The following is a 15,803-nucleotide window of genomic DNA, read 5'->3' as shown; positions in this document are numbered from 1 at the left end:
TCCCTTTTTCCAATAAAAGATGTCTCAAGTTTGTTAAAATTTGAACTTAACTAGACATGACTTAGTGTACAGATGCATTCAAATTTAGTCAAAGTTGAGACATTTTTCGTTGGACGGAGGGAGTAGTTAATTACTGGTGGTACTACCTGTGCTGTTTATGGGTTGACGATCTTCTCCGGTCCGTACCTATCTTCGAGATCAAGCTAGCAAAGGACGATGTTCTGACCGTCTGGGCGTACATGGGGACTGTAAATGGAGTGTGTTATACGATCAGATGTGCAGTATTCATTGCACTCGGCCGGTTCTTGGTGCAGCTTAATTGCAACCACACACTGACACTACCGGGCAATGAAAGTTTCTTTTTCCGGCCAGGCGCGGAAAATTCAGCTTGCGAAAGGCTCTGCCAGGAACAGCCGCATCTGGAAACAACCGAGGACACAAAAATGTCCCTCCTCCATTTATGTTCTTCTTCCATCGTAAAACTTTTTTTGATATGAGTATACTTGTAAAACTTTCCTTGCAAGATCGAGTTAACACGGTTGGCTAGCTTTCTGTTTCGAAGCCACTAAATTAACTGATCAGTCAGTCAGTCAGTCCAACGGGGACCCTCTAGCTGTCTATTTCTACACGTACGTGTTCCAGCGGAGAAGAATGAATTTGGGGATTGGGGACTGGTGATGGCAATTAAGCAACGGAATTAGCCAAGGCATTTCCTGGAATTGACCTCTTTCGCCACCAGCCAGAGCAAAGGAAAACGATGAGGAATACCGATCGATGAGGAAGACCGATGGCAACTGCTAACCGTGAGCAAGAAAGTTAGTTAATGCGGACAGCGGAATCATAAGCACATTCCTCAACAAGGCAACTCTCTTCTGTGCGTGTCCGTGTCCATGGGTCATTCAGTTTCTATACATGCTTATTACTATATAATTTTTTTTATTTAAAAAAGGGAATTTCCCCGGTTTCGTTAAGAAAACCATGCTTATTACTATTTGCTAGTAGTAAGAAAAACAAACAAAGAGTCATTAATCGAATTTACCAGTGGTCGAGTTACCCTCTCCAAAAAAAAACATCAATCCATCCATCATCTAAGCTCTTGTACATTTTTCTTCCTTGGCTACTCTGACCATCCTCCTCATCTAATTAATCTACGCACCCTTCTCCATCCACTGCTCACTTCATCTTCTTCCTCACCGTGCCCGCCATATCTTACATCTCCTTGATCTCAATCTGCCTCTCTAATAAGTACACTTACACGTATATATTAATTACTGGACTACAAGACGAAAAACAAGCGATTAGTAATTCACTGGAGCTTCTTGTTGGCCCTGACATGAGCGAAGGCCTTCTTGAGCAACGGCCTGAACCGCCTCATATCAAGCTTAACATCCTGCTTGTCAAGGTACGCCTCCTTGAGCGAGTCCCATCCTTTGCTCTTGACCCCTTCGGGGTCGGTGAAGACGGGGTGGTCCGGCGGGTACTGCTCGGACAGCGAGCTCTCCGCCGGGGCGATCCGGTACTCGAGGTACCGGAGCCCCATGTCGGCCGCCGGGCCCCGGAAGTAGCCGGCCACGAACTCCAGCCCGCCCAGCGGCACCACCTGGATCACGGCGCCGCCGGTCGGCAGGAAGATCATGTTCGTCAGCCCGGCGCCATGGACGCCCAGCATGACGTCGCAGGTGTTCGACAGCTCCGCGAACGGCGCCACCTCGTGGTCCCCTTCGGACACGACGGCCTCAAAGCCGACCTTCTCGGCTCCGCGCACGATCTCGGCCAGGTTATCGAAACGGCGTGTTCTGGCACGGGCGATTATGAGGAGCCGGGGCCGGGCGCCATTGATGGGGGCTGCGAGGTCGCGGGGGAGCTTGTATGTCTGCCGCATGAACTTGGTGAAGTCGACCATGGAGTAGCCGTTGGGGGACCGGCTAGGGTCGATGCTGAAGTCGGCGTGGCAAGTGAGCCCGACCTGGACGTGCTTGAAGCAGTGTACTCTGCTGTCGGCGGCGAGGTCGATGAGGGGATAATTGGACAGGGACTTGAAGACCGGCATGAACTTGCCGATCCACCACATCTGGAAGTCGGAGACCATGAACTGGACCTCGCCCGAGTACTGCCTGGCCGTCAGGAACAGCGGCAGGATCACGTCCGTGTAGGCGTGGAAGTAGTTGCCCGTGTAGCCGCGGTCCGAGAACACCAATGCCGGCACGCCCTCGTGCCGCTCCGTGCACGCGGGGGCGGCATTGGCGGAGTTCGGCGGCGTGGAGCGCACGGTGATCTCGCGCACGAAGCGCATGGCGCTGGCGTCGGCCTTGCGAGGGTACGGCTTCACGCGCCACTCCTCGGCGGCCATGGCGGCGTCGACGAGCGTGACGGTGCCGTTGGCGCCGTGGACGCGCACGTCGCCGTCCAGCTCGCACCAGTCGATGCGCCGGTTCGACGCGAAGTCGCACAGCGGCTTCCATGGCCGCCGCCGCGCCGCCGCCGCTTCTGAAGAAGAAGAACCTGTTGACAGAGATTAATTAAAACACGTTGCTTGTTATCAGAATGATTGGAGCACGGAGATAAAAGAAAAAACTTTTTTGTGCGAGGGTTCACAGACAAGAAACATTGTTCGTGTAGGACCCCCACGAAATGATCATCAAGAGGTCTAGAAATTGGGCAATCCATCAGCTATGGCCCTATGGGAACCCACATTGCTCTCCTCTCAAGAAAGCTGAGGAGATAGAGTCAGACTCACAAATGGTAAAACACAGAGTGGTCCAGAACAGGAACACCATTGCTTGTGTTTTTTTAGGGACTTGGAGAAAGTAAAATGGGTGAAAACGCAACCAACATTTTACATCTAAAAACCTGTTTTGTACAATTGGTTTTATAGGATTTGAAAAGTTCTAGGGAGTAGTCAATTTACAGACTGAAATGAAATGCAAAGTTTTGTTAGTATACCTGTCTGCTTAACCTCTGGGGTAGGGGGAATCAGCTGAACTGGAGTTGCCTTGACCTCTTGCTGCTGCACTGGAGTTGGAGGAATCTGCTCAACTGGAGGAGCCTTGACCTCCAGCTGAGGTGTTGGGATCTGCTGGGCAGGAGCAGGAATCGTGGCAGGGTCCGACTGAATCACCGACGCCGGGGAGCTGCTGCCATTGCTGCCGCCGCTAATCTTCTTGGAAGCATTAGCAGCAGCAGCAGCCATGGCATCCTGCACCTGCAGCTCCTCGTCCTCAAGAACACCTGAACCCAGCAACGAATCCAGCTTGTAAAATCCAGCATTACCTTCGCCCTCTCAGGAAAGTAGTAAAAAAAAAGGTAGGGGTAAAAAGAAGTAGACGTAAAATGTGGCAAGTGGTTAGTTGGTTCCTCACCTTGTTCTTGCGTGCTGTTGGTGGATTCCTCGGGCGACGACAAGGGAGGAAGAAGAGTGCCGCCTCCTTCAGCGGTGGCATTCGGCGGCGCCCCCGGAAAAGCCTCGCCTTCTTTCCCCGTGTCCCCCATTGACGCATCTAAAGGGAGGAGAGAAAGAGAAATAAAAACATGATTCTTTTTCATCATATTGCCTGGACTCCGGAAGGCCGGCCGGGTAGCGTGCGAGCCAGGAGAAAGAATGAAAGAAGCACCAAAGGGAAGCAGTAAAAACAGCTCGAGGTAGCCATGGCCAAATAATCACCTGGCCCGGAAGAAGCGGGGAGATTCATCTTGCGGCTGAATTCGTCGTCTGTGTCGAGCACCTCCGCCTTGCTCCCCTGCTTCGAGAGCGCGTCCTCCGGGTCCTGTGCGCCCAAATCTGGACCTGGACAGAGCAAAGAACAACAACAGGCAGTAGCAGCAGATAGGCCGTCAGAGTCTTGGATTGCTAGAAATGTCGGTGCTGCTGATGGAAATACACGGACGGATGAACCACCTAATCGGTGCCCGGAGCCGTCGAAGGCCGTCAGCGGCGAGCCAATCCCGTTCTTGGAAGGCACTGCACGTGAGTCATGAGCCGGAGGAGATTAGAGGCGCAGGAAGGGGGCCGGGGAAGAAGCCAATGCAGATGGGAGGAAATTAGGGGAACTCACTGAGCGCGATGTGGATGGCGTCGAAGTTGGCGGTGGAGAAGTATGCGCAGGTGACAAGGAGGAAGCCGGCGACGAGGCCGATGCCGAAGTTCCGCGGCTCCACCGTCCGGCTCAGCGCCTTGAGCAGCCGAGCCGTCTCGTGCTGCCCGCCCCCGCCGCCGTAGCCCATCTTGCCACCGCCCTCCATGGCCGCCGCCCTCTGCAACAAGCCCCTCTCTCTCTCTCTGTTTTTGCAGAGTCGTGGTGAGACTTTGGGACAGCTTTGAGCAGAGGGGCGGCCCGGCCGCGTATATAGCAGCCTGACTGAGACCTCACGTGATAAGGAGTAAAAGAATGCTAGAAGAGCTAGCGAGCAGCGCCGCCCGCCGCCCTGGGAGATTTGAGGTGGAGCTGGTGCGTTTATACTATACTCGTCTCGTCTCTTGAGCTAAGCTAAGCAGAGAGAGAGAGCGAGCCGAGGAGCGTGTGAGAGAACGGGAGGGGGCGAGCAAGAAGATGGAAGCGGGCGAGCAAGAAGAAGAAAGTGCGGGGGGATGGCATTGCGACGGGAGGCCTGCCTGCCTGCCTCCGTAGATCCCTCCTTAACTCGTGGCTTCCATTGATTACTACGTAGTTTATTACCCGGATTTTGCTGACTAGTACCGGTGTGCGAGTGAGTGTTCTGCTCCTAATTAGCAGCAAGTCGTAACGTGTGCAGCTCGTGCGTCTGACTGGATCCATGGATCCCTCTGCATCCGGTGCATGCATGATTGATTGCCTGATTGGGGGGCCGGAGAGATCGGAGGCGAGTCGAGATCTGGCGGCACACGGCAAGGAAGGAAGGAAGGAAGGAGCACCGACGATGCGATGCTGGGAATCCATCCATCCTACTTATTACTGCATGCACGAGCGTGACGAGTTTTAAGTTAGTATGCTAGTAACGACGGCTCTGCGTCCATCGTGTGACCAACCAACCGGCCAAAGGCTGGATTGGATCCATCTGCTGTCTGTGACGCGTGCGGTGTTGCCGCATCTTTGCCGCTATCCGGGCTTTGGATGGTGAGAGAGACCAAACGAAGGCCGTCAGTCAAAGCCGTCCGTTACTCTCTTTCGTCGCTCCGCGATTCCTGTGTCCACTCCCGTTCCTTCGTCGTCCCACGACAAGCAGACAACGAGCGGCATTAATCGCTGGGCGCCTGCCTAGCTTGCGACCCCGCCTTGCCAACTCAAGAACGCTCGTGCACCGGATTTCATTTACTCCGTATTTGTTTTGTTACTACCACGTGAGTTTGTTTGTTTTTATTTTTCGAGGGAAAAAAATAGTGAGTTTTTTCTTTCACGTAATGGGACGGAGATGGTACGGGCCTGTTTGCTCTGCATCCGGCTTGTGCCTCCCAAAAGTTGTTGGCATGCCAACGCTTCGAGGGCAGGCGTTTGCTTCAGCGCCAGAAGGTTGGCGAGGACCTGGGCAGAAAGCACTGTTTGGTTTGAACCAAATCTAGCCCTATCAAAATATTGGCGGCCCACTAAAATTTGGTGCTTGTTTACTTTGTTGTCAAAAATTTGGTTGCCAATAAAAATCTAGCCATTCCACAACGAAGAACGGAGATCAGTCGTCAGTCAATCAATTGCACGGTCTTGATCGAATCGCTCTCCTCGTCTGTACCGATCCAACCGGTTAAACACAATTGGACGGTCATTTCAGGTTTTTTCATTCCCCTCGTTTTGTGCCCATTTTGAAACATTGACAGCATGTTCTGTGGATAGTAATGAAACCGTATGTCTTTTTGCAGACACGGTACCTTCAAGACGGTGACAGATTAAGGATCTCTTTGATTCGTAGGATAGGAAAAACACAGGAATAGAAAAATCACATGATTGCAATGTCATGCCCATTCATATCCTATAGGGGTTGTGTTAAACCAATGTTTGTTTGATTGAACACAAGAAAAACAAAGGAATTTGAAAAAGAGGTTGGAGTGGATGGAAAAATTCCCATGAAATTTAGTGCAATGGAATCCTTAGAAAAAATTTCCATGGATTTCAATTCTACAAATCAAACAGCTCATATAGGAAAAAATCCTAAGGATTCAAATCGTCTAAAATTCCTATAAAAATCCTTTGAATCAAAGGTTCCTGATCAGTGGTAACAAGAACAAACGTCATCTGGTTCGTTGCCGCACGGACAAGCTCCTAGCTTGAGACTCCACGTCTCCCCCTGGTCAACTTTGGCGTGTACAAGAGACCCCAAACTTGGGGATTTTTTTTTCTTTTGTTTATCCGAAGCGAATCTCTGGAGCGTAGAGCGAGGTCGAGTGGTAAAAGTTTCTTTTATAATTGCGAGGGGGGGCATGCAGATTATTTATTTACCTTTACCGAGATTTTGCGGGTTGGAGTGGCAAAAGAAAACGATTAACCTTTACCTCGGACTCGGAGTAGCAAGGAGGAGGAGATACTAGCGTGATAGCAGCGCACAAGCTTGGACCGTTGCCGACGAATCTGCACATGGGACAACGTGAGCACGTTTTCGCGCTCGCAACTCGCAAGCTACTTCAGAGTTTCAGTCTCGATTGCGTCAATCAAGGAAGCAACAAGCAGCATTATCAAATCGTAAACACTCCTACCAGGACCACTTAAACAAGCTGCTGACACCATCACACACACACGCTAAAGCACCCGCTCTTAAATCTTGATCAGCCCCTCATCCCTCGTTAATTAGGATTCCGATCGATCAGGCACACTAGAGCGCACAGTGAGCCATTGATCTACCCATTAGTACTGCTTCATGATTGCTTTCTTTTGGGTCGCCCCTGAGGGCACGAGGAGGGCACGTACGACGCGATGCCTGGCCGGCTGTCTCGTGGGGAACTCGGCTCAATTTGGTTGGTACAACTTCAATGGAGAAAGGACGATGCTAGATGCCTGTAGATAGCTACAAGTAATTGACTCTGGAACTTACATGTGGGCCGTTTGCCTAGCTTTGAATACGTGTCGGCACACCGTACACCCGTCGTTTTCTCCCAGAACCATTGACAGCCTCGGCACGTACGTTTCGTCATACAAACGTCGACGTCCGTTGATCTGGTATCGTGTCGTCGACGATGCACGCTGATTGCATCGATGGAGGAAATCATACGGGAGAAATGACGGCATGCAGGCATGAACTAACCGGCCGGCCGGCTGCACCGACGGCTCCGATTAAAGGCAGCGGATTTGGATCATACGTCGTGCATCTATAGTGTATATTGACCGTATATATGTACCGTGCCAACCTTCTAGTTTAAGCCGGGGTATTGGCCTGCCATGGATGCACGTTGGTAGCATCTAGATTAATTAATCATCGTGCACGGATCAAGCAGAAGCACATGACCCAGGAGTGACCTGAAGAGGTGGCATGCAAGCAAGCACAGGAAAGAACGTGTTGAGATTGAGCAAGAATAGATGGGGTCTACGGAATCGTCTGGCTGCTAGTAGCTATCGAGATAAACAACGATTAGTAAAGTTGATCCCTGAACTGTTCTGAAAATCTCAAGGGCGAAGCCCATCAAGCCATGTGTGTGTGTCAATAAAGTGTCGGTTCGGGTTTCGGGCGCCGGTTTCAGCGTGGTCCGAACCCACGAAAGACTGTCTGCCGTTGGACTGGCAAAGTGGCAATGCCCGAGCTAGTACTATAATGTTGACCTGAAATTGAGAAAACAATTAATCAGCTCAAATTAGTTTCATGTTTGCACGGGTCGAGACAGAGAGCTTGCCGTTGTGTCACGTGAACGGCGCTGTAATTAACACGGCAAACGACGCGCCAAAATGCATCTCTGACTAGTCCTCTGTTTTACAGTGAAAAGGACATGGTAATACTGCCCGTGCAGAACAGACTAGTCAAGTCCAGCAGAGACGCCGCCGGCCGGCTTTTAGCTAGCCGAACTCTGCCGATCTTTCTCTTCCGTCCTACGACTTCGCCCATCAAAGTTTGGCGTATGCCAAGCCAGTTCTTCATTCTCGCCGCCCCTGCTGCCGTCGATCGCGGGCAGCCAGGCAGGCAGGCAAGAGCTAGCTGTTCATAGACAAACAAAGAACGAACCAACGAACGGAAGACGATGAATATTGATGCGTGCTGGTGGTAGACGTGGGCGGCTATGTATGTACTCCTTCGTTCCATAAAGAACTCTAGTTTGTGCTAATGGAACAGAGAGCATGTCAAAAGTCGTGGCGTTGACGATGGATCGACCTTGACGTGCGTGCCCGTTGGCGATACAGCCATTTCATTTCAGGTTTCACATGCTATCTCCAGGAGGATCCAAGAGAAGAAAAGGCTGAACGCGTCGATCGGTCAGGTGTAGACTCATATATTGTACGGTGACCGGTTAATCGATCGGTTGGCTCCATCATTTCCCTTTCAAGGTAGAACGGTCCGAGAAATGTTAGGCGGTACGTACGCATGTCTCCGGCCGCCTCGTCGTGAACGTGCAGACCACAAGGGAGAAGAAGAAATTAAGAAGCAGTGCCCCTCTGCCACTAGTATATACTCCTCCGTACTGTGCTTCTTTTCCGGTCAGATTGGCCTGGAAAAAAGAGGCCACACGGGCATTTGACGACGGAGGAATTCGATTCAATAAACTAAGACGCCTTTTGTTTCTGTTGCGGAGCCGGCAGCAAATGCAGAGAACATACATGCATAGCATGTGTGCGCCGCGAGCACACGGAGAGGGAATCGCGGCGCAAAGAACGCAAATACGGCGATCGAGCCCACCCGCCGCCGGCCGCGCGTCGTGCGCTTTGGAATCTGCAAGGGTTCAAGTTCAACTCTTCACCGGCCTGGTATGTTTAGTATTGTTGCACGAGCAACTAACGGATGCTGTGCTGCTGCACCCGGCACTCTAACCGATACGTACCCCTGTGCCGGTACTCTGCTTGTACCCCTAAAAAACCCTACATACACTGTTTCATGGATTTAGCTCTTTTTTTTTTGGGAGAGGACTTCATGGATTTAGCTAGTGAAGGCCTCCAGCGGAAGCTTCGCTGCGAAGCCCAACTCCTTTTCAACAAACTACTACCACTATAGAAAGAGCCCACCTTGTCACTCACTGGCCCACAAGCGAACAGTTGTGCAAGAAAGCCAAGAAGAGACGTGCGCTGAGCTGGGCTAGGCCCAGGAGATGTAGAATCGTAGTAGGTCGTTTGTTCCTCGGCGGTCGATGTGCTTTCGTACGCTCCAACTCCAGTAAATCTAGGCCCAAGAAGAATCGTGCACCGAGCTTAACGCAGCCCATCAACCATCGATCAATTATTATTTTTTATTTATTTATAGCTTTTTTTTATTCTCAAAAAAATTATACAGTAGTTTATTTTTTACGATGATAAAACCGGCACACTTCCATGCAAATTTGGGCTAATCGAAAATAAATGCCGAGAAACGCATGGACACGATTGTTTTTTCTTTGCTTCGTAGTTCCGTTCAACCCAATCTGCACCTGTGCGTTTGGTTTCCTCCGAAGTAGGCCTGGATAAAAAGATCGAAGTTCGATAATCTTATTGAACGTTCGCTAACTCGGTTCGTTAAGGTCTCGGTATAGAGAAAACTATACCGTCTCTACATTTCGTAAAGACATTAAATTGTGTCTTTATATTCATGTGCTAAAAAATATACATTGAAAAAATCATGTTGAAATCAATCCTCGAACTCAAGACCTTAAGGAAAATTACACACTCACCTAACCATCTCAACCTGATACCAATTATTACTTATACTTCTAATGAATCTATTATGAGTAGTCTGCTACATGTCTCAAACTTGCTAAAAATGTTTCTACACAACATAAAATTTGTCTCAAATAGTGTCTCTAACCATACTGTAAGGTCATTTCATCAAGTATCTCAAAACCTTGTCTCTACATGAGTCTTGTGACAATCTATTAAATGCCTCAAAAAATGTCTCTACACCATAATGTCTCAACTAGTATCTCTATATTTAAGACATTATCCATAGTGCCTCATGTACTGCCTCTACATGAAACTCTGTCTCAAAATTGTCTCTAGGTAGAGACAAATAGTATATTGCCTCAATAAAAATGTCTCTATAAGATATTTGTGTTGTAGTGTACCCTGACTGCCTCATTCCTACGCAGCCACCAACTTTCCATCGAATACAGCGATGGCAGTACAAACCTGGCGAGCAAACACACACTGCGAAAAATTATGCACAGCACTCTCAGGCTATGCAAACAAAATGGGCACCACTTGTTGTTGTTGGTCAAGCCTTTCTTCTCAAGGAGGTCAGCCGTGGGCACCCTATGCTGGACAATGGAGGAATTCAATCCAATAAATTAGGACGCCTTTGTTTCTAGTTTCTCCGCAGCTCGCGCGCGAAAAGCTGGCCGGAAGAATCCCACCTTCGCCTGTCCGCCGGCAGCAGATGCAGAGAACATAATAGCACGGAGGGAATTGCGGCACAAAGAAAGTACACGGTGACGAGCCGCCGCCCGTCGTGGGTGTCATCTGGCCTGCCTGGGTGGAGGCCTGGAATCTGGAAGGGTTCAACTCCGGTTGTTTGTTTTCTCTCTGCGCACCCCTCACAAAAACGACAAACCCTGCTTTGTGGATTAGTGAAGGCCTCGAGCGAAGAAACCGCGAGAGAAATGCCTTGTGATGGATTAGTCCGATGGAGAAAAAATGTACTCCCTCCATCCCATATTAAATAACAAAATATTATATGTATCTAAACGTTTTTAGGACATAGATACATTCATATTTAGACAGAGACTGAGGAGGCACACCGTAATGAAGAAAAAACGGTTTGGGGAATTTCTAATAGCCCAGCCCAAACCAGACGTTTTAATTGGCAGAGTATATAGCCCAGCCCAACTCTTTCTCAACAAACTACTGCTCTGGTAGTAATAGAAATAGCCCACCATGTCACTAACTAGCCCATAAGGGAATAATTGTGCCAAATAAACAGGTCCATAGGGGAACAAGAACCCAAGAAGAAAAGAGCACCGCGCTACTGTATCTTCAGTTCTTCACATGCTACCTCTTCCCTCCTGCAGCTTGACGCCCTGCCGAGGGGAGAGGATAGCAATGCCAAAAAGAAGTTGGAGCTTACTATGGGTGAGGGGCACCACGGCTTGCAGCTGACCGTTCCCCCTCCGCCACCGAAGTACGTGCCCCCCCGGGACAAGAAGCGGGTCAAGAAAGGCGATGATCAATCTGCCGATGCAGCAAGTACAAGCAACCAGGCGGCTTCCATGGTGGAGGACCGCCAGGCCCAATGAGTATCTTTACGTGGAACTGTCGCGGCTTGGGCAAGGCGGCGACAGTTCGTGAACTTCGCGATCTCGCGAAGGAGTGTGCCCCTATGATTCTTTGTGTAGTGGAAACTCAACTACATAAGGATAGAGTTGAGTGTCTAGCCGGTTCTCTAGGCTTTGATAATGCTTTTGATGTAAGCAGCTCGGGCCGCAGTGGTGGCATCGGGATGTTTTGGAACAACTCAATAAAGTTGGAAATTTTACCTTATTCTCAGTATCATATTGATGCGATTGTAAGGGAAGGAAACTACGATACCTAGCGCTTCACCTGTGTCTACGGTGAAGCCCAAGTCAGGGAACGGCATAAGACGTGGGATATGCTTAAGTTTATCCGCGTGTCGAATGATCTACCATGGCTCTGTATGGGTGATTTCAATGAAGTATTACACCGTGATGAACATGTTAGCGTCAATGAAAGAAGTCATGCCCTGATTAGGGAATTCCGGGGGGTGGTGGACGTGTGTGGACTCCAGGACAATTGGTTATATTGGAGTTCCCTGGACTTTTGGAAGCGCGTTGCTGACGGCTTCTTTTGCCGCGTGCGGCTGGATAGGGCACTCGCGTCATCATCCTGGTGCACGCGGTTCCCTGAAGCGGCGGCGTACCACCTGACGGCTGCCTCTTCTGACCATTGCCCGATTGTGCTGTGTTCGGCTCCGGTGCGCACATCGGGGAGGAGAAAGAAACCCATTTTCAGGTATGAAATTATGTGGGAATCTCACTCTGATTTTGCTCCGATGTTTCAGCAGGCCTGGACAGCAGAGGAGAAGGCAACTACTATGCCCGATCTAAACTCTAAGGCTCTAAGCTCCAAAAGATGTCTGGATCTCTGGATACGTGGGGTGTCAATACTTTTGGCCACGTCCGAAAGGAGATTAAGAAGCTAAGCAAGGACCTTGCCGAGCTTCGTGCCGCCCCGAACCGGCAAGGACCTGTGCATCTTGAGTTAAAAACCGTTGATCGCCTGAACGAGCTGCGTGGCTGTGAGGAGATTATGTGGCGCCACGGTCTCGCATTGAGTGGCTTTCAGCGGGAGATAAGAACACTCATTTCTTCCACCAGCGGGCCAGTAGCAGAAAACGGAGGAATAAAATAACTAAGCTGGCTCGGCCGGATGGAACTTTGACAGAGTGTCCGGTTGAGCTTGGACATCTCACGAACCAGTTCTATGGGAATTTATTCGCCTCAGAGGGTGTCAATAATATGGAGGATGTCCTTGATGTTGTGCCCAGAAAGGTCACTGATGAAATGAACTGTAATTTGGTTGAGCCCTTCAGTGCACAAGAGGTGAAGAATGCGCTGTTTCAAATGTTTCCATGAAGGCGCCAGGGCCGGACGGCTTCCCCGCCCACTTCTTTCAGCGCCATTGGGACATATGCGGGGAGGAGGTCACGGCGGCCGTCCTCCGTGTTCTTGCTGTTCACGATGATCCAGCATGTATTAATAAGACTTTCATAGTCTTGATTCCGAAGGTGGCGTCACCTGCTGATTTGAGCCAGTTCAAACCTATTAGCCTGTGCAACGTTATCTACAAGATTGCTTCCAAGGTGCTGGCCAACAGATTGAAGGTGATTCTGCCAGAGATTATTTATGAAGAGCAGTCAGCTTTTGTTCCAGGGAGGCTAATCACAGATAATATTATTGCCGCTTATGAATGCCTGCATTTCATGAAGCGGAATGGTGCTAAAAAACACCAAACTTGTGCCCTAAAGTTGGACATGAAAAAAGCTTATGATCGTGTTGAATGGTGTTACCTCAAGGAGATGATGCTCAGATTGGGGTTTCACAGGAGACGGGTGGACATGGTTATGCGGCTGGTTAGTTCGGTCTCTTTCTCAGTTTTGCTTAACGGTTCCCCACTTGAAGAGTTCCACCCCACCCATGGCTTACAGCAAGGGGATCCTATCTATCCCTACTTGTTTTTGATAGCAGCAGAGGGCCTGTCGTGCCTCTTAAAATCTTCTCAGTCATCTGTTCTCAATGGTATTAAAGTGGCTCACTCCGCTCCGGATGTGAATCACCTGCTTTTTGCCGATGATAGCCTGATGTTTATTAGAGCAAGTCCAGAAGGAGCCGCCGAGGCAAAGATTTTGCTTGACCGTTACTGTGGTGCGTCGGGCCAGCAGGTTAATATGAGTAAGTCCTCTGTGTTCTTTAGCAAGGGGTGCCCCATAGCTACTCGACAAGAGGTAAAGGACATCTTGCTTGTTCAACAAGAAACGCTTAGTGAGAAGTATCTTGGTATGCCCTCTGATGTTGGGCGATCAAAGAGTGGTGCCTTTAAATATTTGAAGGATCGCTTATGGAATAAGGTCCAGGGATGGATGGAGAAAACTCTTTCGGCCGGGGGGAAAGAGGTCCTCATCAAGGCGGTTGCCCAAGCAGTTCCAACTTACTCTATGTCTTGTTTCAAGCTACCAAGGGGACTGTGCCTCCATCTGGAATCCCTGATGCGCAAATTCTGGTGGGGCAGTAAGGCAGGTGCTCGCAAAACAGAGTGGGTCGCGTGGGAGACTATGACGAGGCCAAAGTATGACGGCGGGATTGGCTTCCGTGATATGGAGTTATTCGATCTTGCGCTCCTTGCCCATCAAGCGTGGCGAATACTTCAGGAACCGACTACTCTCAGTGCTCAGATCTTGAAGGCGGTCTATTATCCCGAGGGGGAGTTTTTGGAGGCGGGCGTGGGCAAGCACCCCTCGCAGGTGTGGCGCTCGATTTGCGAAGGGAGAGATATGCTGCAGCAGGGGCTCATTAGAAGGATCGGCGATGGATTGTCTACGCATGCCTGGAACCGTAACTGGCTGCCGAGACCGTCGCGGATGCGCCCGATTGCCTGCCCCGTGGTGGTTCCACCGATCCGGGTCAAGGATTTTATCAATCAAGCAACCGCTAGCTGGGATGTGGAGAAGCTCCGTCAGTTCTTCATTCCTATGGATGTGGAGGCGATTGTCTCGATCCCATTGTCCACTAGAGTTCAGAGCGACTTTTGGGCTTGGCAATTTGAGAAGAATGGCGTTTTCAGCGTCCGGTCTGCGTACCGATTGTTCATCAAGACGAAGCTGGAAAGGGAGGCGTGGTTGGAAGGCCGCCCGAGTTCGTCTGATACCGTCGGTGAGGGGCGAAACTGGACCATGCTTTGGAAGATTAAAGTTCCCTCTAAGATTAGGGTGTTCTTATGGCGGTTGGCGCAACAATCTCTGCCGACGGGAGACTTGCTAGCGCACAGGCACATGGCTGATTCAGCTTCGTGCGCCATTTGTGGCGAGGCGGACTCATGGCGTCATTCGCTGCTCTCGTGCACGATGGTGAGGTGCGTCTGGGCCCTTGTGGACGAGAAGATTATAGAGCACATGGTCAGCACTGTCGAGCCTTCGGCGAAGCAGTGGCTCTTTGTGATGATGGAGTCTCTTGATCATGGAGAATTCATAAAGATGGCTGTCACTCTGTGGGCGATATGGCATGCACGGAGGAAGGTGATTCATGAGAGTGTTTTCCAGAGCCCGATTTCTACCTTCGCCTTCGTGGAGCGCTTCTTGCAGGACCTACCGCCGGTGTGCCCACCTGCGAAAGCCACTCCGGCGAGAAGAACACCCGCGCCAAGATGGCTAGCTCCGCCCCCTGGGTGCACAAAGATTAATGTGGACGCGGCGGTGGCAAAGTCTGCGGGACTCGGCTCAGTTGCAGCAATTGCCCGAGATTCGGATGGAAATTTTGCTGGTGCATCGGCAGTGTCTACCAGTGGCATTACGGACCCGGCTACCCTGGAAACTTTGGCGTGCAGGGAAGCTTTGGCCCTTGCGGCAGATCTCGGAGCCCAGCGCCTTGTAATTCCTTGTAATTGGGTCCGACTGCCTGGAAGCTGTTACGGCAACCAATGGCCGGAGTACGGGTCGTTATGAGAGTACGGATGCTCATAAGCTAGCTAGAAACACCTCATCGCTTGATGTTGGTCGCCGAGTGTGGTTTTCCCATCCGCCGGATGGTCTTTGTATACCTCTCCAGGTTGTTCCCTAAATAAAGCAATCTATTGATTAAAAAAAAACATGCTACCTCCAGGAGGACCCAAAGAGGAAAAAACAGAACGTGTCGGATGGTGACCAGTTGAGTTAATCGATCGGTTGGCTCATTTCCATTTCAAGACGTGCGAGCGGAAAACTGTTGTTTTCTTCTCCCGATCGCTAGGCAGCCAGGCTCGGTGCGTACACAACAGGAGCAGCTCACCAGACAAGGAGATCCAGCTAGCAGGAGCGGATCGAGGAGATGGATTTGTCGCTCAGCCTGTTTCCCCCTCTTTTCTGGGCTTAAGACGAATGGATATATAGGCCGTGTGCAAAATCTCCGGGACTCTTGGCCACCCCTGTGGATACGCCAATAGGTTCCAAATCAACGGAGATACCTAATCATCATGTGGGTGGATATCACGTCGTACAGCCGTCCGACACTGGTTCGTCCTAAGTAGAGTATTACA

General features: G+C 50.4%; 1 protein-coding gene across 1 annotated transcript; it reads right to left on the bottom strand.

The window, feature by feature from the left end:
- Positions 1–1,006: 1,006 nt before the first annotated feature.
- On the bottom strand, positions 1,007–4,690 carry LOC100828889. The gene is made up of 6 exons (XM_010232082.3): positions 4,053–4,690; positions 3,896–3,958; positions 3,662–3,784; positions 3,360–3,497; positions 2,944–3,228; positions 1,007–2,502 (listed from the first exon to the last, which is right to left on the bottom strand). Exons 1-6 carry the CDS (start codon positions 4,237–4,239, stop codon positions 1,307–1,309), a joined length of 1,992 nt encoding a protein of 663 aa, XP_010230384.1. The 5' UTR covers positions 4,240–4,690; the 3' UTR covers positions 1,007–1,306.
- Between the last annotated feature and the right edge of the window lie 11,113 nt (positions 4,691–15,803).

The sequence above is a fragment of the Brachypodium distachyon genome, chromosome 2 (genome assembly GCF_000005505.3).
Source record: "Brachypodium distachyon strain Bd21 chromosome 2, Brachypodium_distachyon_v3.0, whole genome shotgun sequence".
Taxonomy (NCBI): Eukaryota; Viridiplantae; Streptophyta; class Magnoliopsida; order Poales; family Poaceae; genus Brachypodium; species Brachypodium distachyon.
The sequence above is the reverse complement of the archived record's forward strand: the minus strand, read 5'-3'. Positions and strand labels throughout refer to the sequence as shown.

What these genes read in the sequence shown, in the direction of transcription:
- LOC100828889 (XM_010232082.3), bottom strand. Translation starts at nt 4,239, where the DNA reads ATGGAGGGCGGTGGCAAGATGGGCTACGGCGGCGGGGGCGGGCAGCAC. An exon ending in CGCCATCCACATCGCGCTCA is followed by an intron (nt 3,959 to 4,052) that starts GTGAGTTCCCCT and finishes ACTCACGTGCAG; the next exon opens with TGCCTTCCAAGAACGGGATT. An exon ending in CGGCTCCGGGCACCGATTAG is followed by an intron (nt 3,785 to 3,895) that starts GTGGTTCATCCG and finishes TGCTCTGTCCAG; the next exon opens with GTCCAGATTTGGGCGCACAG.